The 26,757-nt window shown below is 44.9% G+C and overlaps 1 protein-coding gene across 2 annotated transcripts in view; it reads left to right on the top strand.

The window, feature by feature from the left end:
* The window catches only part of AUTS2 (AUTS2, activator of transcription and developmental regulator), a 1,213,344-nt gene that overhangs the window by 852,751 nt on the left and 333,836 nt on the right, over nt 1-26,757 (top strand). For both annotated transcript variants that reach the window (XM_025378773.1, XM_025378772.1), the window contains exon 5: nt 1,609-1,638. In XM_025378773.1, coding sequence (XP_025234558.1) covers nt 1,609-1,638 — 30 coding nt within the window. The remainder of the gene's footprint in view (nt 1-1,608; nt 1,639-26,757) is intronic.

The raw sequence follows: 26,757 nt of genomic DNA, 5'->3' as shown, positions 1-26,757 counted from the left end.
TCTTTGTTTACTGGGGAGACAAAATTGTTTCTAGAGCCCTCATCAGATTTCAGAATCTCATTGGCCAAAGATGGGTCTTCCAGTGAGCGACTACAATGCCCAGAGGTTTACCTCTTTTCCCACCTTTAGCTGCAAGAAAAATCAGGAAAGAAAGTACCTGGCATTTTTAACCTCAGAGTGTCAGGAGAAGGTACAGACTAGGGAGAAGGGAGTTGTGATTGGCTGTGGGGATCTAGCCAGCAGTGGCCACCTACGAGCAAATTTATTTCTTGTTTCTGTTCAAAGCTGTACCAACTCACATGTCCAGGTGGCCACACTAAAAAACCTTGGCATCATCCTAGATGCATCTCTGTTACTTGCTTCCCATATACATGTGTTATCAAATCCTGTTGGTTCTACCTTCAGAATTGCTCTGCCATCTGCTTCTCCCTTCCTAAACCATGGCACCACCCTGGGTTAGACAGTGGAATGGCTGCCAAACTGCTCTCCCTGTGACCTGTTTTTTCCCCACTGTGCACTCTCTCCATGGTCCCACAGAAAGTCATCCTCATGGAAGCAGCTCTGATCATGCCACACCCCTGCTAGTGTCTGTATCCCAGCTTCATGTCTTACTGCTAAACGGAAGGCTCCTTGAGAGCCAGGCCTGTATCTCAGGTGAATTTCAGTCTAGTTTAGCAGTTCCTTATCAAGGGCTATTGAGTGAATGAATGGATATATTTATCTGCTGAGCTTTATTCTAACGAAACACATCCCCCAGTTTTTCATTGAATATTGAATTAGCAAAACACTTCATTTTTTTTAGGTTATGTTCTTTTTTCCTTTGCTTATCGCGAGGAACCCAAAGATTGGGGTTAATTATTAATTATCATTCTGCTTATCCCAAACCAACTAAATGGTTGGAATTCGGGATCTGTTGATATGATCTGAGTCTATGGCCCTAAAGCATATTTGTTTGCCCATATTTTTTATTTACTACCCTGACCTCTTGTCTTCGGCATACTTTTTATAGGGAGTGTTCCTTCTATTCTCTGGGCCTCTAAACTGGAAAAGGCAGCCATCATAAGTGGTGAGCCTTGGCCATTATGTTCTGTTTCCTTCAAAGTTCAAATGAGCGACTACGATGCCCAGAGGTTTACCTCTTTTCCTGTAGAAAAGCACCGGGAGAGATACAGCCATTCACATTAGCTGAAGATAGAATGTCTTCGTTAAGAAATTGATTTTGCTCTGAATTTCATTGAACAATCTTGATTCACCTTAATCCTGTGGCTGACTCCTAGAGGGGCATCGCCTCTACCCTGCTGTGGTGGGAGGGAAGCACTCACTTGTATGATTGAGCACCTTGCTGAACTGACCTGAGGAAGAGCCACAGAGTACAGGCATCAGATGAAATGAACAAAACGCCTTTTTTGCATCTGGATAGCATTTTGTTTCGGATGCTGTTTACTAGCACTTGAGCTCAAGAAACTCTTTCTTTCCAAGAAGACAACATTTTTTATTTCCTTTACTTATCTTGCACTTTTTTTGTAACAGGGTTGGGGGATGAGGCATCAAAAGCAAAAACATACTCAGTTCTTACACTAACCCTTATTCTCTTGTCTTCATTTTCAGTGTGACAGTGACAGTGACCAGGAAGAGAAGGTAAGACCCCCCCCCCCCGCATTGTGGGCACAGCACATAACAGACTGTGAACACCAGAGTCCTCCCACACACAGCTACAGGGTGGGATGCCAGCTTCATGTTGACAGGACCTTTTCTCTTTAGGAAAGATGGGCATAATTCACACGGTGACATTTCCTATGCTATGACACGTTTAATTTGTCAGATCTACTTTTTTTTTAAAACAAGACCTTTAATATTGCATATATGTGACACTGAGTTTTTACTTTATGGAAGATGACTCATAGACCCAAAAACATTTTAAAAGGTAAAATTATTTATTTTAATAACCATCTGATTTTTTAAAATCCATGATGAGAACATTAAACTTGCTAGTATGCATTTATAATGTCATTTCTGCATTTATTTTACTGACCCATATGCTTTTCTGTACCTATTGGCCTTCTTGATAGAAATGTTAATGGTATGTGTCTAGGAATCTCATCATGGGGTACGGGTGGGCAAGGGAGGTCCGATGAGAACTGCTCTCTTCCCATCGGGGCCAACAGCCAGGTAGGAGGACAGTTCTTCCAGCAGGTACATGCTCTGTTTCGAGGCTCATGGGCACCAGCCTCTGTGTATCCAGATCAACATGGATCAAGAAAAGGAACTCAGTTTCTGAGGTTCCAGAAGATTGGATCACAACCTGGTAAAGTGATCTTTCTGCTGCCTGAAGCAAAGGGATTATTTATCTGTTTGGTCTTTCCTTCTAGCTGTCCCAGTCCCCAACCAAATTTCCTTTCATTTATACTGCTGCTTTGTGTTATTTCGAGAAGAGTTACCTGAATATCATGGTTTCTGTATTGCTTGGCTTCAAAAGGATGGACTCAGCCTCCCTTCCCCCGTTTCTGGATCTGTCCTGTGCCCTGTGCTTTGACTTTCACCTCCTACATGCTTGCGGATTTTATTCAGAATGCTGCGGTTAGTATTTAGTGGGATCTTTCCAACAAACCCAGAATTTTTCTCTCCTCCTCTGCTGCCAGCCTCCAAGAGAGATCTAAAGGCTCTTGTTCTGTACTGTCGTTAATTTGAATTCAGCATATGTAGCCTGTTATAAAATGCGAGACATCATCATTTGAGCAGGTCAAGCATATTCAGATGAAGACAAATGGTGCTTATTTGATTTCCTTAAAATCAGGAAATGAAAAAAGTGCTCTCTGGAGAAATCATGTTCTGCCTGACTTGGATGATAGACCAATGCATGTCCCCCAGATAAGAACAGGCTCTCGCCTTGAGGTTTTTATCTCTGAAGGACGGCCAGGACTGTCAGCTTGCTGACATGTGCATTATCCATGTCATTTTAAACAAAGTGACCTATGGAAGGGTGTGCTATGCTGTGACATGGTAATGGGCTGTTGGATGACAGCGAAAGTACACACTGGAAAGGGGGCTGTGGATTATTCTTTTGTTTAACTGACAAGTAGGAGCTTCCTTCCTCCAGCCCCCGGGAGCCTTAGCTCCTTGGAAGTAGGACCCCTGGTGTCTCAGGCAGCCAGTGTGTAGTGGGTGCCAGGGACATGTGCACAGCAGTAATGGTTCAGTGTTCAAGACATGGTCACTGGCCCCCCAACCCCTGAGGCCACATTCCCACATGGTGGGTATCACTGGTACCCAGGGAGGGACTGGTACCTTCTAGCCCTTCCAGATCTATCAGCAATGGTTGATCTCACTTTGTAAGCCTGTGCCACTTTTCCAAAAGGATAAATCTTATTCAGGGTTGTACCACCAAGCTGACATTCTTTCCTTAAAAGGAAATGTGGGGCCGGGTGTGGTGGCTCACGCCTGTGATCCCAGCACTTTGGGAGGCGAAGGCGGGTGGATCACAAGGTCAGGAGATCAAGACCATCCTAGCTAACACAGTGAAACCCCGTCTCTACTAAAAATACAAAAAATTAGCCAGGCGTGGTGGCGGGCACCTGTAGTCCCAGCTACTTGGGAGGCTGAGGCAGGAGAATCGCTTGAATCTGGGAGGCAGAAGTTGCAGAGAGCAGAATTCGTGCCACTGCAGTCCAGCCTGGGTGACAGAGCGAGACTTCATCTCAAAAAAAAAAAAAGGAAATGTGAATTCCAAAACCATCACCAGTCTTCAGCAGTGGTAGAAGGTGGTAAGGATGGCCGGGCACGGTGGCTCAAGCCTGTAATCCCAGCACTTTGGGAGGCCGAGACGGGCGGATCACGAGGTCAGGAGATCGAGACCATCCTGGCTAACAGGGTGAAACCCCGCCTCTACTAAAAAATACAAAAAAAAACTAGCCGGGCAAGGTGGCGGGCGCCTGTAGTCCCAGCTACTCGGGAGGCTGAGGCAGGAGAATGGCGTGAACCCGGGAGGCGGAGCTTGCAGTGAGCTGAGATCCGGCCACTGCACTCCAGCCTGGGCGACAGAGCGAGACTCCGTCTCAAAAAAAAAAAAAAAAAAAAAAAAAAAAAAAAAAGAAGGTGGTAAGGATGCCCAGGTTTGTATTCCTTGTAAATGTCTTCACCATTCCTTGTAAATGTCTCAACCTTGACACCCAGATCACCTGGGGAGCTACTACAAGTTGCAGTGCCAGGGCCTCATCCCAGGTCAATGACCTCGGAGCCTTTAGAGCTGTCTTGAACCATGGATCTTGATGATCACCTAACTCTGGTAATTTCTAGAAGTAATTTGCCTCTGGTTATCAGAGGGATCTGGGGACCAATACGGAGAGCACCCCACCAGGTCCTTTCCCATCACCTAAATTCCTGAGTAGTTATTGCCTAGGTTTCCATTTCTAAGTGCAAGAAGCAAAGTGTCAGAATAATGGGTATTGGGAAGGTAGCTCCCACCCACCACTCTGAGCTTGAGTTGATTTCAGGGTAATAAAGCGGATACGTGGTTGGTTGTAGGCGAGTCCAAGAATGGCAATGGCAGGAAGGGAAGGGGCATTAGGAGTGTTCCTCCGATCCATGGCGCATCTCCTGCCCCGCACCCCCAGTCGTTCTTCCTTTCGACTGTGGTGATCCTGCAGGTCTTAAGTGGGGGCCGCACCACAACCAGCGCTCACATCATCTGTCTCTGTTCTGCCCCATGCCATTTCTCTAGAGGGCTCCCAGTGGGAGCCGTTGAGACTCGAATTGCCCTCGCACCTGCTTGGCCCTGGTGCAGTGAAGACTGTCAGACTTCCCCTTTTGGACTGAGATTGTCTGGTGTTTATCGCCAACTTTAACACCATCCTCCAAGACTTATGCTCTGTCAGAGCCTGGGCCCCTGTCAGCCTCCTCTGTGAAGAAACCTCTTGCCTGTGCCCCCGTCGGAGCCACAGAGCTAACCAGGGCTGCTTTCATGTGTTGCTTGGAGGATTCGCATTCGAATCTGAATTGCTAATGGTGGAAAAGATGCCACTCAGTGTCCTGGGATCCCTTCAGCAAGCCCCACCAGGGATGCTGTTGGAGGCAAAAGTGAGACTTGTCGGGGACCCACTGGGATTTCTCTCCGGAAGACCTGCCATTCCCTTACTCCATAGGGATCTGCAGAACCGGCGGGCTAAAATTAGGGTACTGTGTTTCACACAGCTGACTGAATTAAGATAAACTCTGCTTTCCTCTGATATGAAGCTGTAATTTATAAAATGATACCCTTACTAATTAACGTGGAAGTGACTCCGAAAGGGGCTTAAAAAGCAGAGCTTTCCCTAAATACAAGAGACGCTTGTGCACAAAAAGGCTTTGATGAGACACTGAGCAAAGTATCTCCCTTATCCTCCCCTCCCAGCCACGTGAATACATTCCACATTAATGTCAGATAGCCACGAGGACATTCACGAAGAGTAGAAATTGGGCCGGGCACGGTGGCTGACGCCTGTAATCCCAACACTTTGGGAGGCCGAGGCGGGGAGATGACAAGGTCAGGAGTTGGAGACCAGCGTGGCCGACATAGTGAAACCCTGTCTCTACTAAAGATACAAAAAATTAGCCCAACATGGTGATGCATGCCTGTAATCCCAGCTACTCGGGAGGCTGAGGCAGGAGAATAGCGTGAACCTGGGAGGCAGAGCTTGCAGTGAGCTGAGATGGCATCACTGCACTCCAGCCTGGGCGACAGAGCGAGACTCTGTCTCATTAAAAAAAAAAAAAAAAAAAAAACAGTAGAAACTGGGTGGGGAATTACAGAAGCCTGTGAACACTGCATCTTAGATGTGGGATTGTTCTTCATTGTAGTGAGAGCTAAGAAAAGAAGCAGCACTTGGCACCCTTAGTCACCCAAATTAAGCAATTATTCTGATCCCCCATTCGAAATGAATTGGTATCATGAGAACAAAGAGGCAACATGCATATTGCCAAATATTTGGCCCATATTTTATTTTGTTTCCTTTCTTTCTCCACCACTGGCAGCAGCCCATTATGCTAAGAAATACCCCCTATTTGGTTATGAAGTTAATGTGGAGATTAAAAGTCATTCCCTCTTCTACCCACACCCTTTTTCTTGTGTATGGCATGTGACCGAGCTGATTGGAAGGCGTATAGCCCAGTGGCCAAGCACTTGGGCCTCAGTGTGATGGCTGACGCATGTTTCTGACTCTGTCCCTTTCTATTTTGTTGTGGACAAGCCTCAGCTTTCTCAGCTGTCAAATGTGGGTGACAACAGCTCTACACATAATCCTATAGCAATTAAATGAAAGCATTTAGGGCCAGGCATGGTTGCTTATCACGGTAATCCCAGCATTTAGGGAGGCCAAGGCAGGACAAAGTGGGCTCTGGTCTTTGAGCCCTAGAGTTTGAGACTAGCCTGGGCAACATAGCGAGACCCTGTCTCTTAAAAAAAAAAAGAAAAATCTTAAAAATTAACGAGGCGTGGTGGCATCTGCCTATAGTCCCAGCTACTCAGGAGGCTGAGGCAGGAGAATTGCTTGAGCCTAGGAGTTTCAAGACTGCAGTGAGCTAAGATCATGCCACTGCACTCCAGCCTGAGTGACAGAGTGAGACTTTGTTATCTAGAAAAATAAAATAAAAATATATGAAGGCATCTGGCTCAGTGCCTGGTCCATAGTAACTGCTCAATAAATGTTAGCTTTTGTTCATTTTACTTGAGGTAAAATGAGAGAGGACGCTTGAAAAAAGAGGAAGACTAATATTTTGATGCATGTGTATCACCGTATTTTGATTAAATCTTTTCCAATTTTGCCAACACTACAGTATACTGCAACACAAAAGATTTTATCTGTAAACACAAAGCCCTTCATCTAATACTTGTTGCTATTGCCAATTTTTTCAATGAAATGACCTAAAAACAGCAACAACAAAAATAACCTATACGGTAGTTGCTTTAGGGGGGGAGGGATGCTATCTGTTAGTGCTTAAAAGGGGGTAAATGCTTGCTGCTTTAGAGGTGGATGGTGCTCATAAGAGGCCCCAGTCAGGGGTATTTAAAACGGACTGAACAGAAATCCTTAGCTAGTAGAATGGCAGCACGCTGTGAATTTATTACTGTATTGTGTACTGGCTATAAGATATAGACACCTTTCAGTAAGCCAGTCATTTGTAACCATTCTAGCAGTGTCATATTAGGTTAATAAGGCTGCTGTGTTTTCAAGGGCATTTTTATTTGGGTTTTGGTGAAATTCTTTAATTTGTTGATTATATTCACATAAAATCAGCATTCATTGACACAGAGCTCTAATGACATATATATGAAAAACCGTACACTGGATGACCTAGTCGATTATTTAAGCATAAAATAAATTGTGTTAAACTCTTCACCTAAAAAAAAAAAAAAAAGAAAGAAAAAAGAGGAAGACTAGCATCCTGTTTGGAAAGCTGGGGTTCTTCTAGAGAACCTGCCAGAGGGAGTTTCCCCAGAATCTGAGGCTCAGCCTTTATCCCAAGGGCCCTTCTCCCTGACACAGGCTGAATGAAAGTGTTAAATTTTGAAGGGTTCTGAAACAGTGTCTTTTTAAACCTCTTGTCTAAACATCAGGCCTTCCTCTGAGCAGAGCCTGGAGCCCAGAGCACGTGTACTGTCCTGGAGGGATCAAATGGTGATTAAGTGGATTGTATAGCTCTTGTCCCTTCAGCAGCTGTTCCCAAATGCCGAACACCGTCAGTTCCCAGAAACCCATCACAGGAGAGAGGTTCTGGGGTAGGGCCAGAGCATCTGTATTTTTTCAAAAGCTTCCTAGGTAATTTTGGTATACAACTGGTTTTGAGAACTACAGCCTTATAATAAATGTCAAAGGGAAACATGATCTTTCCCCGTGTTTAATGCTCTTGAAATTTTTGACTGCTTAGGAGAAAAACTTGAAAGTTGTAGAGATGTTTCCTGTGTGCACAGATATGTGCCACCCATGCTTATGCCTGTAGATACCGGGCATAAGCACACATGCAGTACACACTACACAATCTCACAGAAATGAATCCTTCTCCTTTTCTATCAGTCTTACAACATGACTCCTGATTGCAGTTTTTTCTCTCTGTGCGTTAGCAGTAGGAACAACCACCTGGAGGAGGTGGTTGTGCTCCTGGGCTTTGCTTTGGTACTGCGTCCTGTATCCAGGACAGCCCTACTGGCCCACTGGCTAACTGCAAATGCAGTACTACTGATTTTTCACACTTGCTTTCCCTCTTTTCACACACTTTTTGATGCATCCCTTTTTGGTTTAGAGACAGGGTCTCGCTCTGTTGCCCAGGCTGGAGTGCAGTGGCACAGTCTTAGCTCACTACAGCCTCGAACTCCTGGACTCAAGCAATCCTCCCATCTCAGCCTCCCAAGTAGCTGGGACTACAGGTGTGTACCACCACACTCAGATAACTTAAATTTTATTCTGTAGAGATGGAGTCTCACTATGTTGCCCAAGCTGGTCTCAAACTCTTGGCCTCAAGTGATCCTCCTGCCTTGGCATCCCAAAGCACTGGTATTACAGGCACGAGCAACCATGCCTGGCGTTCATTTTTAAATGCATGCTAAAAGTTGTTGTGTTTGATCATTTTAAGTTCACTTGTGTGGGAAGGGGCTTCTAAGAAAAGCAGCAAAGAAAACCAGCAAAGGCTTATGTTCCTAACTCAACACAAACCACATGCCTAACTTGGCTCATGAAGGAGTCAGAAACTGCTGAGATGTCAAACTGAAGACCGGGCATGTGGTTTGTGCTTACAGTGGAAGAGTCCCATCCCTTGGTTGGCCACGTTTCACACTCAGTAAGGTTTGTGCACCCTCAGCAACATTCCAGAAGCTCAGAAGGCCCTCATTGTTGCTTGTGGAACCCCCATCCTTAGTTTTGAAATAGGATATATTTTGATCAGGAGACAGTTTGGAAGTGCTGTCCTATTTTGTAGCAAGAAAGGAATATCTCCACCTTTCCAGATTTCATAGCAGCAAAGCAGACAGCCATCACCCAGGGAAAGAGAAGGGATCCATATTCTTGTCTTTCTATCCCTAATACTTTGCACAGTGCTTAACATGAGTTAGGTGTTCAGTGTTTTGTAAAATTTGCATTTTCTTTCCTGGATACTCATCTCCAAATGGAGGGGATAAGTGAACCAAGTTCAGAAGACTCGTACTCAAACCTGACTGCACCTCATACAGTCCCAATGTCTATTTCCTGGACCCCCAGAATTTGTGATCTCTTCCTCCGGCTTCTATATTTCATTTACAGTTTTCTCATATAATATATCTAAGCCATTTATAAGTTTCCTAACTTATAGACAATTTCTAGAGTTCTTGGCTGAGTCTCAAGAGATTTTTACTTTGTTTTTGTTTTTTGAGACGGAGTCTCGCTTTGTCACCCAGGCTGGAGTACGGTGGTGCAATCTCGGTTCACTGAACCCTCCCACTCCTTGATTCAGGCGATTCTCCTGCCTCAGCCTCCCAAGTAGCTGGGATTACAGGCACCCACCACACCTGGCTAATTTTTGCATTTTTGGCAGAGACAGGGTTTCACCATGTTGGCCAGGCTGGTCTTGAACTCCTGACCTCAGGTGACTGGCCCATATTGGCCTCCCAAAGTGTTGGGATTACAGCCATGAGCCACCGCACCTGGCCTTAGAGCTTTTTATATTGGATGCGTGATTTCTGTGATGCCCATCTACTCAACCTCTTCTTACCCCTTCAAGATTTTGTCTGGCTTAAAATGACATTTTATTATTCTTCCAAAATAATCATATTTCCAATTGGCTTAATTACTTTGCACACATCCCAAATTCACATTGATACTATGCTTGGATTAAATTTCTATGGTAAATTATTTTAAATTCAGCATCTCATTCAGTTTTGGTGTTCATATAACATTTTCAGGCAAAACCAAAAATTACTTCACTTATGCTGAATGCGTATGTACAATAATCTGTTCATTACTACCATGTTATGCACCTGAAAAAGATAGAAGTTATAAATGTACAGATTTTAAATTAAATGTAGGCAGGTCAACAGAATAAATACTTCTTGGAAATTTGTCAGGCATTTTCAGCTAAGTTTTTGTTTCTTGAAATAAACAGCGAGAAGAAAGAACAGGGTCTAGATGTTCTGTTGCTCGCAATAGGTGGGTGATGGAGAAGGGCACTCAGAAGACCCAACTCCTGATTTCTCACTCACCAGCTGTATGGCGTTGGGCAAGTTACCTAATGGTGCTTAGCATTAGTTTTGTCATCTTGAAAATGAGGCAGGATTCAATGATCCAACATTGACTATCCAGATTTTCCAAATAGCTATTTACCTAGGCCCCAACAGCATGGCAGAGCCCAGGGGGAAATTAATATGTGATTGTGTCTTCCCTTTGCCAAAGTAGGAAGAGGATTATGTAAGAATTGTCTCCATTCTTTTGTCTCTCTCAGTCTCCCAAGAGAGAATAAGCATATAGGGGACATACTCGGGTATATGCATTTGTACTCTCAAGCAACTGAAGGAAACTTACATACAGACCTGATGTCTAAACAGGGTCCTTATCTGTTTGTTGGTTCAGTCTTTCAGTCATACATATCCACCCATTTTTTCACAAGTATCTACTGATGAACTGACATGAGAATTATAGTTGCTTAACTCTGATAGAACTGTCACCACATACCTGTGAGTAGGTAGCAAAGCAGTTCATTTAATCTGTGTTCCTCAACTACTGTATTTGGGAAAGCATGGGGACTAGGTAGAGAGCTAGCTTACAGAATGTGTTTCAAGAACTCACTTGTTTGGTAATGACCGTTACTTGATCTATAAAAGGAATTGTTCCAGAAACATCGAGGTTGAGTGCATGATTCTGTGTTCCCACAGGAAAGTTCCTGCTGCTTCCCCTTAGAATGAGCCATCGTCTTGGGTGTTATGGCTTACCCGAAGGGGAAGTTGTAAAGCCAAGGAGGAGGCTGGGGGAGGTGATGGCTATCAGCCCCATGAAATTGACCATGAGCCCTGAACCACCTGAATACCAGCAGGGTCATGAGCAGAGGCATTTGTACAGGTGATGTCTTGAACAACATGCTTCATGTTAGTGGCTTCTGATAGAGTGTAACCTGGGAGGCTCTTTGGTTGTCAAAGAGTTTGTCTTATACTGTATTAGGGTTGCAGAGTGTTCTGTCTTCAATAAAGATAGAACTTTTTGATCATGTACATGTGTGTGTGCATGTGTGTCAGTTAATCCCCCTTGACAACTACTGGATGGCAAGATAGTTACAGATAAATGCTCCTCAGAACTGTGCCATTCTAGTGTGACAAATATAATCAAATATCTGTATTAGGATGTGTTAATAATTATCCAAACTTTATACTTTAAGAAGTCCCCAGATTCAACAAATGAATGGACTTCTTTTTTTCTAATTAAAGTTACAGCTGGGAAGGTCAAATTGGTTCTCTTTCATACAGGATAGAGCTTTTTCCTTTCAGTTGCCATGAGGACATTTGAGAAGTTCTAGCTGTAGTCCTGCATGACCTCTTCAGGTACCCGAAGAATCACCCAAAGAAATCTGAAAGCAGCTTTCTCCATTGTTGTTCTAAACCAGGCTTGATTCATGGTCTTCCAAGTATATGCATACTTACAGAGACAGCCGAATGGGGTCTTTGAAATAAGGAAGGACCAGGAAGCCCTGTGGTGGGTGGTTGTAGTACTCAAGGAGCCCAGTTTGGGCTTCATCGTTTCTCTCTAGTGCTCTTCGTGGTTTTTGAAGTTCCTAATTTCCTGGTCTAAAAACATAGATGCTACTAATGTCTTAGGTCAGTGAAAAACTAAGATTAGGGTCAATAATAGCAACTAAATAATAATAATTAGCACCACTTCACACGAAAGAGAACATTGCATTTTTCAAAACACTTTTAAAAAATCACTTCCTAAGATCTGTTTTAAGTATTTATCGTAGGGATCTATATATTCTCACATACAGCATCGGTGACCATGTGCCAAACTCTCTGTTAGGGCTTTTCAAGGCTTTATCTTCTCAAGCAGGTGTCATTGTTTTACAAATAAGAAAAATGAGGCATAAGTGATGGAGCTGAGATATAAGCTGTGTCTTAGGATCCCAGAATCTGGGCCCTCTTCCCAGGCCGTGCTGCTTCCCCGCACATCGGGGTGAGTTGGGATAAGCCCAGCAGTGCCATTCAGGAGCTCATGCTGTCATCCCCTCTGTGTCTCACCTACTTGTGCTACAAGAGACCTGGATCCTGTTTATCTATCCACCCTCACCCCCACCCAAACAGCTGCACTAGCTTCTAAAAATTCAAACATGGTGGTTTCTCAAGAAACATGGAACGAATAAAATTTGGGTCTACTCACAACTTAGAATGTACAGGCTCTTCTGAAGTGGGACCTTTTACTTTTTTTGGCCTGGAATGCAATTATCCAAGGTAAGAAGGGAAGGGCTATAGACAAGGTACGTATTTTAACTCTTACAGATGGGTATCATAGCCAGCCCATGATTAATTAGGGATGTAGGCCACACCAATTGGTGGACTTAGCATGAACCATATTTGGACACAGAACTCAGTCTTCCTTTAAGTATCTGTATATGTGTAAACATTTAATATTTTATTAAATCATAGAATCCCTGAAAGTACCCCATGCCTATCATGTACTTGACACATACGGCCCTGTAAATATTAGTGTTCTACCCAGAAGTTGCTTTATTGGTTATCCAAGTCTCCTAAAGGAAAAGACCCTCGCCTCTGTCACCCACAAAGTACAGGGAAGAGCAGAGCTGGAGGAGAGGAATTTCTGAGCGTCCAGTCCAGAGCCTCATGAACCCCATATCGTCCCTGCAGACCATTTTCTTCCTACGACCCCACACAGGAGAAGGGGCCATGGTTTCACGGTGGCTCCTGCACTGCACCCCCTAAGGTAGTTTTGTTCTGAGTTATAATTCACCCCCTCAAGAATCCTCGTGTCCATCCCCAGACACTGATTCTCACCCTTGCAGAGGGTCTCTGGGTCCATCAGGGCCACAGGGCCTTTTCTTTTTTGACAGCAAATGCTGCGTGGGCTGTTCCTGCAGCCCATATGGTAGTAAATATCTGAAGCAGCCATGTCCGTGTTAAAGATTATGTATTTGCCACTAAGGGGAGAATATAGTGTTTATCGGCCGGAGTGCGTGCCGGCTGAGCTGATTACGGCACAGCACTCTGTCAGCCAATGATTTGTCCTGTCCTTTATCATCTATGTCACTCAGCAGTGTGCTGGCGAAGGGAACAGATCACCCCCTTCCCTTTTTTTGTACCCATTTCGTGTAGAAAATTTGTATTTACTTTGGGAGTGTAATTTGTTCCTCATGGATAATGTGACCCTGAGCGGAGCTGGATCATGGGTTAGTTGAAGTGATATTTTCCGCTAATGGTAGTCGTACATCATTGCTGTCAGCTCGGGTTAGGAGGCAAGCACATTACAGCTCCATTTTACCTCTGCAGGCATCTGGGATTATTTGCCATAACCGAGTATGACATGACCGCACTACAGAGTGCATTAAAATTTTACTGGCTTCTCAGGCAAGTTCCCCAGCTCCAGAGTGTGCTTCAGGCAGGCGGTCTGATGGGGAGTCCAAGGGCCCTGACTTCCTGCTCAGAGGTGCTGCAGGCAGTGGCCTAAGCAGGGGCTGCTGTCTCCTTGCCCTGAGAAAGAAGCCAGGGAAAGACTTTGTGGGGAGCCAACCAGAGGATGTGTTTGTGTCTGTACGTCCCGGACTGGCAGATGACTAGCTGCCTTGTGTACGTAACCAGGTGCCGCCCACAGTGGCCACTGCTATCTGCTTTCTCTCCTTGATGACTTCAGCCCCCAGGATGGATTGGGCCAAAACTCCTTCTCCAAGGAGAGCCCAGGGTAAGTGCAAGTCTCTGCCAAGCCTTGGGCTGATTTGTATTGTTCTTATCTGCCTATGTTCAGACTGAAGAAAGGAGGCAGAAGTCCTCATTATGGCAGAACCCATGTCCAGCCCTGCAGCTGGACTGAGCCTGATAGAGTCTCATCAACCCAGTTAGAAGTGTTTGCCAAGATGTTTTACACATTATCTTTTACAGTCCTCTCACCAACCCAATGGAGTGTAGGCGTGATTACCTCCATTCTCCTTATAAGGAAACTGAGGTTCAAAGGTTGTGTAACTTACATTATACAGCTAATGATAGCAGAAATAGCCTTCTGACTTCAAATTCTATATGGTTTCTAGTGTTCAGTGCTACAGAGAGATAAAGAAAGAACTATTGTTTAAATAGTACTTAGATGTCCTATACATATGCTGACTTTGTATTCTACACTACAATCCTAATAGATAGGTGCTAATATTATCCCCCATTTTCAGAGGCAGAAATTGAGTCACAGAGGTATTACCAAACATGCCCAGTCTTGCTTCTGGTTAATGGCAGAGCCAGGTTTCAAACCCAGGTTGGTGTGGCAGTGCTCTTAGCCGCTAAGCTGGACTCTCCCACATGCCATATTCCAATAAGCCTGAGAGCTGATAGGAAAAGACCAGGGAGAATAGTAATACGCTGGAATAAAAGGAAATGTTCAAAGAGTATATTATCACTTTCTGTTGTAACTCAAACTAACATCCAACAAAATATCACTCAAAGAAGATGTTCTGTGATGAGCTTTAATTAATTAATAAGTCCCATTTGCAGTTAGCATATTACTTGCATGTAAATGATGCTTCTAAGGTGCTTGAAAGGCATTTATTTTGATAGGTTAAGACTAAGCAGTCACTCTGGCAAATGCTTTATTCTTTTATATTCTTATTGGAAAGGCTGTAATAAACTTATGTTGAATCATGTTCTTTAAAAGGACAATTTAAGGTTGTCTCCTAGTAATTAGTGGGATATGGATCAGGCCCATAGACTGCCATATAGAGTAAAATGACTGCAGATTATATATTGGTGGATTCTGAGTGCTGGACATTCGAATGTACTCTTGTGCCCACAGTGTGGACATGATTTTTTGTTCTGCCACAGAAATACCCCTTTTTACCTCTCTAGTCCCCTCATCGCCTTCTCTTCCAAGCTTGAAATGTTACCCCTCCTGGACAGAATGGACAAACCATTCTTACCGTCTACTGTGTACATGATAGGGTTGTAATTCATGAATTTATTCAATAAGCCAGACATAAAGTGAGTTATACCTTGTACCTGCAGGGCAGTTTTTAAAATGCTGCAACAGAAGAGCCATAGATAAGCATGGATTTTCTCATTGAGAAATTTAAAATTAAGTTAGCACACTAAGAATTGTCCTCCCTGCCCCCACTCCCTCCTTGGGCTCACAAGCACACACATTGATCTTCCCTGCTAGATTACCATAGGTCCATGGGATTGACCTTAGTTTCTCCTCTGGCCTTAGATCCAATCACTCAAGTAGTAAAGAATAGGAACAAAAGTATTGATCCAGTCATGGAAAAGTAATTATTTCTCTCAGATGGTCTGTTTAGAATACAGCAATAATTTTAAATAATGTATTCCTCAGAGACAGCATGACAACATATGTGGATTATTTACTTGGTGCGTTTAAGTAGGTTACACTTGCACCCTCACCCTTTTCCTGGACGTCTAATGCTGTGCAAGTAGGCCCACTTTAAGAAGAGTAGACATTGAGAAAAATCAGAGTTTACCCAACACATCAATTACCAAGCAATTATTCATTATAAAGGGGCTTATCCATCTTTGTAGCTGGACAAAATGTAATGGACCTCCACATGCTCACATGCTTACAGTGCAACTCCGCCCTGCCTTATGAAGAGCCTTCATGAAGTCACTGGGTCCTTTTGAAACTCTTAAGTTGTAACAGCTTTGACTGTGTTTATGTTAACAGAATTACCTTTTAAAGACTCTTTGTTTCAAATAACATATGTGAAACTCAAACTAACAAATAAGGAAATGTTTAGGCTTTTGGAATTTAAATGTGTTAAAATAACCAAACCATCAGAAGGGCAGAGCCAGGCAACTGGACATCAGAAACAGTGAGCAGAGGGCTAAATGTCCTCCTTGCTTTGTCTCTACTTGTTTTTGCCCATCCACCTGAATCTTGATTCTTTCGGAGACTCCATTTCTCCTTTTGGTAGAAATCATGACCCATCCACTTTTCAGCTTTAGCTACAGGCAGAGAGACTGTCTGTCCTTTTCCACTGTCATTGCTAAGATCCAAGGGAAAGATTCTGACTGGCTGAGATGAGCTCAGGAAAGGATTGTGGGTTGGTGTAGCTTAAGCCAGGTGCTTACACCTGGATTGATCAGTTATGGGTAGAAAGACAGAACTATGTTTTCTAAAAGTGCTGCTCTAGAGGTGCCTCTGTACATGCTGCTGGAGTCAGCAGAGAGCCCAGAAAGTTGGGAGCTGGGCCTGCAGCAGTGGGTCCTAGGAAGCATAACCTAACCTGCCTGCCATTTGGATGAGGCACTACTTTTAGGCATAATTCTTGACAGCCATAGAAGCTGTCTGGGTCCTCCAAAGTTAACACTTTATAGTAATCACAAAATCTGAAATATAGATACATATTTACAATTATGTATAATAATTGCCTAAATATTCATAGAGTCATTTTAAGTGCCATTCACAGATTAGTTCTATCTTGCTTAAGCTATTAAAGGCCGTAGAAATACACAGGATTTTGTAGAGTGAGGGTTCATGTGTACATGCACTTAGAAAACTCCAAAATTTATTAATATTTTAAATACACATATAGTAGCAAATGAATTACTCCCCAAGTATAAGACAGCCACCTTGAGAGATACAAAGATCTCAAGGAATGTCAATTAGTAAATTACATATCTAGGGTACAAAATGAAACTTCTTTGTCCAAAGCGATTATGGTCAACCTCGAGAATCCAATTTGCGTGCAATGCAGTACTACTTAAACTTCAACAGGCAGCCTTCCAGAAGTAACGTTCCTAAGACTGGAAAATAGTAAGCTCACTCATAGCTCCTTTCACTCGTGTTTCATTCAACAAACTTAGTCCTCACTGTACGCTGAGCCAAGCACTGTTGTGGGAACTAGGGATGGGAAGAAGACAAAGACATAGAAAATCTTCAGAGAAATATGACCTAATTGAAGGGAAGGCTGAGGTACCTAGATGAATTATAAGACCCCATGGTGTATGCTGTTTCTGAGGAATGGCATGATGTCTGAATGCAAAAAACTGAGCCATACTCTCTGAGGGAGGAAGCATTTGAGTTAGATCTTGCTGCCGCACATGGAATAGATGTTACTAGGTAGCAAGAATGGGGTAGATCACAGGCAAAGGAGATATCATTTGCAAATAACAGAGTTGTGAAAGGCTTAGCATATGGATAGAAGCATGAAAACTTCTGTGTGTGTGGTCAGGGTCCATAGTAGTGTGTGGGGGAAGATGAGACTGTAAAGGTATGTTGGTATACACAGTTCCATAAAAACAGGCCTTGCACGGCAAGATGAGAGTTTGGACTTGATCCAGATGGAAGCCACTGAGTACCTTATGTAGGTGAATGACACGCTAGAATTGACTTTTTGGAGGAGGATTCAGGCAGTGGCATGAAGGATGGAGTGGAAGGGGGTGAAAGCTGTCATAATGGGAGATTTGAGAGGTGGTAGAGATCTCAACCATACTAATGTGGAAGGAAGGAGTCTGATGTTAGAGGCATTTCTGAAGTGATGATTTTGTGACCACTGGGAAGTGGGGTCAGGGAGGAATCGTGGATGACTCGGGTTTCAAGTAAGGCTGACCAGGTCGGTATTGATGATGCCATCAATCACACAGCGAAAGTGGGAGGACAGAGGAAATAGGAGCTCAGTGAAGGGCTTTCAGGACCTTCAACTGGATGAGGTCAGAAGAGAGTATGTATTGATGATACAGGCGTGATCCCAACTGTAGGTCACTGTCTGGGAGACAAAACCGCCTGAGTAGCAGAGATGGAGCCATAGGGGAATGAGTGGGAGGCCAGCCAGAACACTGGGATTTTGTCTGTGTCTACAGGAATAAATATACATGGTGATGATAACCATTAAAGACAAAATAAATACTGGGGACTACTAGGGAGGGGAGGTAGGGAGGAAGGCAAGGGTTCAATAACTGTTGGGTACCATGCTCACTACCTGGGTGATGGTATCATTGGAAGCCCAAACCTCAGCATCACTCAATATACCCATGTAACAAACATGCACATGTACCCCTGAATCTAAAATAAAAATTGAAATTATTTTTTTAAAAAAAACATCAAAATAACTGTGTATTAATCATAACACTTGATGTTTGTATGGCTTCTTCTTTTTACTATACATGTCTTTATTTTTTCATTTGTGGCAAAATACATATAACAGAAAATTTACCATCCTAACCATTTTTAAATGTACATTTCAGTAGTAATGGTAAGCACATTTCACATGGTTGTGCAACCATGTGAAGTTTTTTTTTTATGCCACATGTGTTAAAGTACCATATATAGTTCATTTAAACCTCATAAGAAACACCCTGGATGAAAGGATGTTAAATATTTATTTTAGAAATGAGGAACTTGGAAACAGGATGAACTGAAACAAAGTCATAATGCTTTGGTGATAATATCCCCTTGCCTTCTAGGGTCAGTATTGGGGTTATACCACATTATCCTTAGTGATGATATTTGAACATCTAACTTCCAGTGGACCAAGCAGTAACTCACTTATAGCCTCAGATCCTATTGCTTTCCTTAAGGAAACTAGAATGGAATCAGTCCCAGAGCATGAACTGGGCCACCCAACAGCAGCCAGGTCACCGCTCTGAGAGGTCTGGTTCTGAGGGGCTCTGTGGGAGTAAGACACCATAAGGCCATATAGCTTTGGATATAGGAAATGCCCAGAAAGGTAGAGAGAGATGATACCACACTTCCAGCTCTAGCAACATAGTGCTGTATGACTGTGGCCTTGGGCAGTTTACTTATGCTTCTAAGCTGCTGCTCTTGTGTTTTGTTGTAGTTGTTGTTTTTGCTTTTAAAAATCTAGATATAAAATACCTAGAATTATATGGCCCATAATAGTAACTACTCAGGCCAGGCACGCTGACTCACACCTGTAATCCCAGCACTTTGGCAGGCCGAGGAGTAGACCAACTTGGGTAACATGGTGAAACCCCGTCTCTACAAAAAATATAAAAATTAGTCAGATGTGGTGGCAAGTGCCTGTAGTCCCAGCTAATTGGGAGGCTGAGGCAGGTGGATTGCATGGGCCCGGGAGGCGGAGGTTGCAGTGAGCTGATATTGCACCACTGCTCTCCAGTCTGGGCAATAGAGCAAGATCCTGTCTCAATGATATTACTACTACTGATAATAATGATTCAGTAAATTTTACATTTGAGTCCCTTCCACCCTGTTTCCTTGTGCTGGTCCCCCACCACTGACCCACTTCCCCTGCAAAAAACCATAACACACATTAGCAAGATTCATTTATTACAGCCAAATCAGCACCCCAGGATCAGGCCCTTTAGGAAATGGGATCCAAAACATAAGTGTCTTAAAGAGGTAAAAGATCAGAGGGCTTTGAAACATGGCCATGTCATCAGACTGAAATTTGGAAAGAAGTGCCCTGTGTCAAGAGAATCTGCAGGAAATCAGTAAGCTTTGGAGGCCCAGGACATACCCAGTAAAGCACAGGTGGTGGGCCCCCGAGGGATATGGACAGCAAAGACAACCTCTATAATCTGAGTAGATTTCAGCCACGTCCCCCTCCACCTAAGCTCTGGTTTTCCTTTAGAGGAGGCTTTTTACTTAATTCCTGTTGAATTTACTAATGTTGTGTGGTGTGAGATTTTAAGTACTTCTCCAACCTCCTGGGCCCCTCTCTCCTCCCCTGTCCCTTCCCCACCTCCCCATCCTGTCTTGAACTTCCAACCCCAGGAGCTCGTCTTTACACTGTTTGCTAAAATGGAGCCTCCTGTGTGAAGCATGCCCAGGAGGTGAAGCTTTCATGGGTCCTAATATGTGCTTCAGGATAAGAGCACCGTGGGGACCCTGCCTGCCAGTGTGCCCCTCTCAACGAATGTGGGCTTTGGCAACATGGCATTAATTCACTGCCAATGAAACAATGATGGGGATTTTAATGATAGGGTTGCTGTCTAAAATATGACAGGGGGAGACTTCTCAGCATCTGTGATCCAGAAAACACGCTTTCTAGTAAGTATCTCTTATGGTCAGAAGTGGGAGTAAAATCGTTATCAGTCCTTCCTAAGCATTACCTTTGCAAGCACTACAGAGCAATGTAACGTAGGATGTGTTCAGTTTAAGTAACAGAAGGCCTAATAGTGGCTTTGTCCATGTATTAGTTTCCTGTGGCTGTTCTAATGAATTATCACAAACTTGGCGACTTGAAACAATAGAAATGTATTTTCTTGGCATTCTGGATGCTAGAAGTTGAGCATCAGTTTCACTGGGCCAAAGTCAAGGCATCAGCAGGGCCACATTCCCCCCAGAGGCTCTAGAGGAGAATCGTTACTGCCTTGTCCAGTTTCTGGTTGCCACCAGCATTCCTTGGCTCTGGCAGCATCATTCTCATCTCTGCTTCCGTCTTCATGTGGCCTTTTCCTCTTTCGTGTGTCTCATCTCCGCCTGCCTCTCTCCGACGAGGACACTCATGGTGGCATTGAGGGCCTATCCAGATAATCCAAGATAATCTCCTCACTCAGGATTCTTAATTGAGTCCTATCTGCAAAGATGCTTTTTCCTTGTAAGGTAACATTTGCGGGCCTTACAGAGCACATTCAAGGCAGACAAGCAGACAGGTGGTCACGGGTCCTGTATGTCCCGTTGGCTAGAAGAGTCCGCTCCTAAGTGTGAGAGAGAAGGGAAAAGCAAAGATCTGGCAGAGGGACAAGGATTTCCATGACTCATCATGATTGTCCTCTGTGGGTTGGCATTGTGCTGTCTTCTGTTAGCAAGAAAGAGGCGGAGGAGATAGTTTATGGGTGGTCAAAGAACTATGACTGCTACCAAGGATGCGGGCTTCCACACCTCCCAGTGTGTCAGACAGAAAGGTCTGAATGAGGGTCTGTCTTGTTTTGTGAAGGTAACGCTGTTTTTTAACGCTATTAAAAATCTAGATATAAAGGCCAGGCATGGTGCCTCACGCCTCTAATCCCAACACTTTGGGAGGCCAAGGCAGGTGGATCACCTGAGGTCAGGAGTTCGAGACCAGCCTGGCCAACATGGTGAAACCCCCGTCTCTACTAAAAATACAAAAAAATACACCGGGCATGGTGGCGGATGCCTGTAATCCCAGCTCTACTCGGGAGGCTCAGGCAGGAGAATCGCTTGAACCCGGGAGGCGGAGGTTGCGGTGAGCCAAGATCACACCGTTGCACTCCAGCCTGGGCAACAAGAGTGAAACTCTGTCTCAAAAAAAAAAAGAAAAAACTAGATATAAAATACCTAGAATGATATGGCCCATAACAGTAGCTACTCAGACCGGTCACAGTGACTCACACCTGTAATCCCAGCACTTTGGGATTGATCATTTCATAAGCCACCATCGCCTTTCAGTTTCTAACTCTCTGCCTATCTCTGGAATCCACTGAGGAGGAAAGTGGGCTTAAGGTTTGGTCTGGCATTCAGAAGCTGCAGAAATCACGACCTGCTGCTGTGCAAAGCAAACTACTGGACCTCTCTAGAACCTCAGCAAGAATTCATACCTCCCAAGGCTTTGGCAAAGATGAAATGCAGGCCTCGGGAGTGCTTTGAGTTCTAGACCATTCCATGAGCTGCTGTTCCTGTTGTCACTGGACCGTGGGGCCCACTGCTGCCTCACAGCCTAGAGCCAGGTGGAGGGAGTCCAGTACCCTTGTTGATTCTTTGTTTCCCTTTCCCTGTCAGCCACACCCACCACTCAGACTTCCACATACCCGTGTGTTGTAGTTGTTTGTTTATGTTCATTTGCCAGTTCTGACTTAGGAGCAAGTCTTTGGTGCTGATGTTGGTACTGTTCTCACTCCTGAATGTAATGCCCATAATGGATGGAGAATGTCAGGGGAATTGTGGGCAATAGTAAGATTCCTGTCATATTCCCAAACCCTGAGGTAGATAGGAGGAAGCCGCTAACCATGCAACTTTATTTCCACTGTGCTTGTGGTGGGGCCCAGACCACCTTATTCCTGGTGGCCTTCATCTTGGGTGCTGCGGGTGGCAATGACAAGGACTGAAGTGGAGAGAGCGAAGATGCCCGCAGCATCTATGCCTCGCCCTGGCTCATTCGTCTGATTGGATTGTTAGCAAGCCAGGTGTGACCTGGCCTGCAGGGCACAAGAAGACATGGAATACCTGGTAGGCAGCTAGATAGGAACATGGGACTTACCAGCGGCTGAGCGTGGAGAGGAGGTTCCCTACCTGGCTACACATCACAGTCACTCGGAGTCCTGTGCTCAGAGAGGCACTTTGGCAATACCCTGGACATTCTGATTCAGAAGTTTCTTAGCCAGGTGTGGTGACTCATGCCTGTAGTTTGAGCTACTTTGAGAGGCCAAGGTGGGAGGATCACTTGAGGCCAGGAGTTCAAGGCTGCAGTGAGCTGTGATTGCACCACTGCACTTCAGCCTGGGTGACAGAGTGAGACCCTGTCTCTACAATTAAAAACAAGAAGTCTCCAGGTGAGGTACAGGAATCTATATTTCCAAAAGCAACCCTGGGACTTCTGATGCACAGCCTGCCTGGCAAATACACAGTTTTTAGGAGAAAACCATGAGCTTTGGGGTCAGGAAAACCTGTTTTTGGTAACAGCTGTGCTACTTACTAGCCGTGTGAGCTTTGTCAGTCACCTACCGGCTTCTAAACTTCCGTATCCTCAGCTTTAAAGCTGGTATGATACTAATACCTGCCTCACAGGATTGCTGTGAGGGTGTGATAAGATGTTTATGCACAAGTTATATGTATGCACATCATGGTGCCTTAAAAATCCTCAACTTCCCCCTAACCCAATACAGAAGCCCAAGGGCAGACTGGCCCACTGGCTTTGGCTCTAGTGCCCCCAGCCACTTCCCACCAACTCCATCCATGTAAGATTTACATAGCCATGGCCAAATTGTTACTGTAATTAACAATCACACCTAAAAGCTTTTACTTTTACTTTTATTTCACTTAAAGGGAACTCTTAAAGAGTGTTTACTTCATATCATTGGCAAATTGTTAATTCTTGTGATACTCACCGTGATAACATCTATCCAAATGAACATGTTTGCTCTTAATGCGAGTGTCATGTGCAATTTGGGAGAAATTCTGTTGTCATTTAGCATTAATTAATGCCCACTTACTGTAAAGTGTTCGGAGACACCAATATCAGCGAGATTTCCAGACCACATAGAGAGGACGGGAGAGCTGGGAAGGAACCAGAAGCCACTAGAAGGGCTGCACTGTGACTGAAGGCAGCGGCCCCGGGCACACTTCTCTGCTGAGGGCAGGCAGGCCAGCCTTCTGGCTGGAGGATCTAGGTGTCCACCCATAGGTGATGATCAGAGCACACAACTGGGCCATCCCAGCCTGGCTCCACTCACTGTGGCTGGAAGGGGTTCTGCCTCTCCATCCCCAGCCCCTCACTCCCATACAGCCACCTCTGGTGACCTCTCCTCCCAGTTGCAGTCACCCTGGATGTTGATTTTTAACCTGGTTTCACCTGGCTGCACATGTCAGCTGGTAGGCCCTGGAGTGTGAAGTACGACTTGCTTGGGCCCCTGCAGCCTTGCCTCCTGCAGCGACTTTCTGCAGCTTGCCTTTGGGGCAGTGGCTGCCAGAGAATCCTGAAAGTCAGTTCAGGAAGTCATCTTCATCTCCGCCCCCAAGCAGGTGCTTGTTCAGGACTGTTTATTAATGTGTTCTATTTTCTCAAATGCCTCCTTCAAAACAGAATGTGCATGAGATGCTACTCCTGTGCATGGGACAGTGAGTGTGACAGTGAATAGTGCTGCTTTAGGAGTGGAGACACAGCCTTACTTTCTCTTTCTTCCAGGCAGCTCAGTGTAGTGGAAACTACAATAACTGACCGGGGCTGTGCCCACCAGCTGTGTGAGAGGGCCTCAGTTTTCCCACCTGTAAATGGGGCTCCCTTTACCCACCCCATGGAATGGTTTAATTAGGTGCGATGAAGTCCAGCATGCCACGTGTGGTGCTTAGTAGCCATCGCCTTATTAAAAATGCCAGTGATCACGGAGGATCATAATTTCCCTCCTTTTGTGTCCACACCTCAGACACGTCCTCTCTCCTGCAAGAGGGGTAGGAACAGAGGAATAGTGCCTCTCACCCAAGGAGGGAACTGCTCTGAGTCCACCAGGAAACGCAGTCACAAATCATACAGAAGCAGTTTTCATTTCTTCTGTCCACAACCAATGTAACTCAAGTACGGTGGAAAGACACGCATTTTTTGTCCCGATGAGGAAAGTTGCCTTGATACGTAGTTTTTTTCTGCCTTGTGGATGGACTGCATTGGACAGAGGCCGGGGGCAGTGGGGGCAGTGGAATCTACCATGGCGGGGTAATGAGTCAGTCTGCTCAACAGGGATGTGTCCCATACAGAGCCGCAGATGCCTGGTTTAAAAGACTCAGGCTGCAGATAAATATGCTAAACTCAAATTTTACTGAGTGGAATTTAATCTTTCTCTGATGATTAAAAGGCCCTTCAGAATCTTCTGAGCCATTTCGTTGAACAGTGTTTTTTTGTTACTTCCTGGGTGTAGAGAAATGGTAGGGAACAGAGGGCTTTGCTGGAACACCCACTGGACTTGTGTGTCCTCCTCTCGGGTTCTAAGTGCCCTCAGGCCACACGCCTCCCGTTTCCAAGAGAGTGAGAGGGGCCTAGAAAAGGCTGAACACAAAGCCCCACAACAGCCAAATTCCCTTTCAAGGGTGTTACTTAGTAAACATGAGCCCTTGAGCCCTACATTCTTCCAGACTGCACCTGCCTTAGGCCACCCCTCCTTCTAGAAGGAGCGGTGCGGGGGGGGGGCCCCGGGCAGGAGGCTGCCGGCTCAGCCTGGAGTGGCCCACAGCAATGCTCCAGTTCACAGTGAAATGATTTCCTCTGCCTCGTATAATTTAACCTGCCCACATTGCTAAACTTCTATATTACACATTTCTGTCAGGATGTCAGAAGAAATGATAAGCCTCCTTGAAACAGCAACCTCTATTACATGCTAAGAGCATCGCGCCTGGCTCCCCCCAGCCCCGGTCCTTCTGGTACGTTTCTGAGATTTTTAGCATGGTCTCTCAAGTATAAAGAATACCCTACTTCATGACCCCAGCCTCTTGTTAGCTGATAGATGAAATCTTTTCTAAAGCTGACTCTCTTGTCTATTATGTTTTCAAAATTCAAGGTTTCTCTTTAGATTCTTGGATGGCTGCCAAGTGGCCGGGCTTTGTTAGTAGGTGAATTGCTCCTCTCTTTTTTTGATCCTTAAACAGGAAGTAGTTGTTTTTTAGGGTGGAGGGAAGGGGGAGGCATGTTCCACCTCCCTTCTGCCTTTGTTGATGTTTCCAGGCAGTTGGTGGGGAATTTTTTCAGGAATTTCTCCTCGGGACCCTACCTTAGGAATAAACCCAAACCACGGGAAAGCCATTTCCTTGTCTGGTGGGAGCTTGTGTTTTCTCGCTAGATTGTGTCACCCAGAATTTGTTGTGGAACTTCTTGACAATTGTGCTGCCACCTGACTGCAGCATGGACCACTGAGGGGTAACAGCACCAAGCTGCTCCGTCCACACTGGAGACACTTGCGAGATCTCAGGCCCACGGACAGTGCGGCTGCCTGTCGCTCCCTGCACCTACTCCCAACCTGGGCCTCCTCGGAGACAGCCACAATGTACACAGTCCACACAGTGTGCGGACAGTCCACACAATGCACACAGTCCACACAGGATGGCGCAGGACTCTCTTCATTATTAGCTGTGGTTGTGTGATTTCTCCTGGGGAGAGAGAACTAAGACTGAGTTTCATTTAAACCTAAAAGTGAGGAAGAACAGATGCCATATTCCTACCCTTAGTTGTTAATTTGGATTATAAAAACCCATGTTTTTCTTCGGGTCATTAGTCATGTGGCTTTTTTCTTCTTTGTCTCACTAAATTCTGTGGGAACAGATTTCTTTCTGCATAGCATTTAGTGGTGGGAAAATGATGTCTGCTGACCATCCTTGAAATTGAGGCACAATGTAGTTCTTGATTAGGAAGACTCTGGAATAAGCGTCCAGGAGAAATGGAAGGTGTTTGGTTTCCAAAAGTGGTACCTTCAACTCTGGGTGTAAGCTGAGTGTGTTTCTCTGCAAAGTTCCTAGCCCATTAGTAAACTGTCATACACTTCAAGGCCAAGTCACCAGTCTGATAGCTAAGCTGTCATAGTCCAGGGTCCATGTGAGCCCCAGCTCTTTTAAAACTCCTGGCTGGCTGTGTCCAGAGAAGACATTCTTACCAGTGTTCTCAGTTACTTTTGGGAAACCATCTCAGAGTGTGACCTAAGTCTAAACTCAGACAAGGCACTGTGTGTTTTACAAAATACACAGCCCACTCACCTGGGCTTAATTACCTGTAAAACTGAAGTAATGAAAGCAGCACCTCAGGCTCCTTTGCAGCTCAAAGGGGATGGGCCAGGGATTGGAATGTAGACCTGGGAGCTTCCTTTGGGTGCCTGATGAATGAGCCGCACTGTAGGTTCAGTAAGACTCCTTCCGGGGTAAGCCAAGGACAACAGAGCCAGACTGTGGGGCAGAGGGTCTCATGGTCCTCATGGCAAAGCCAGCC

This window comes from Theropithecus gelada, chromosome 3 (assembly GCF_003255815.1).
Source record: "Theropithecus gelada isolate Dixy chromosome 3, Tgel_1.0, whole genome shotgun sequence".
In the NCBI taxonomy this organism is placed as follows: domain Eukaryota; kingdom Metazoa; phylum Chordata; class Mammalia; order Primates; family Cercopithecidae; genus Theropithecus; species Theropithecus gelada.
Note: the sequence above shows the minus strand (reverse complement) of the source record. Positions and strands in the feature narration are given on the sequence as shown.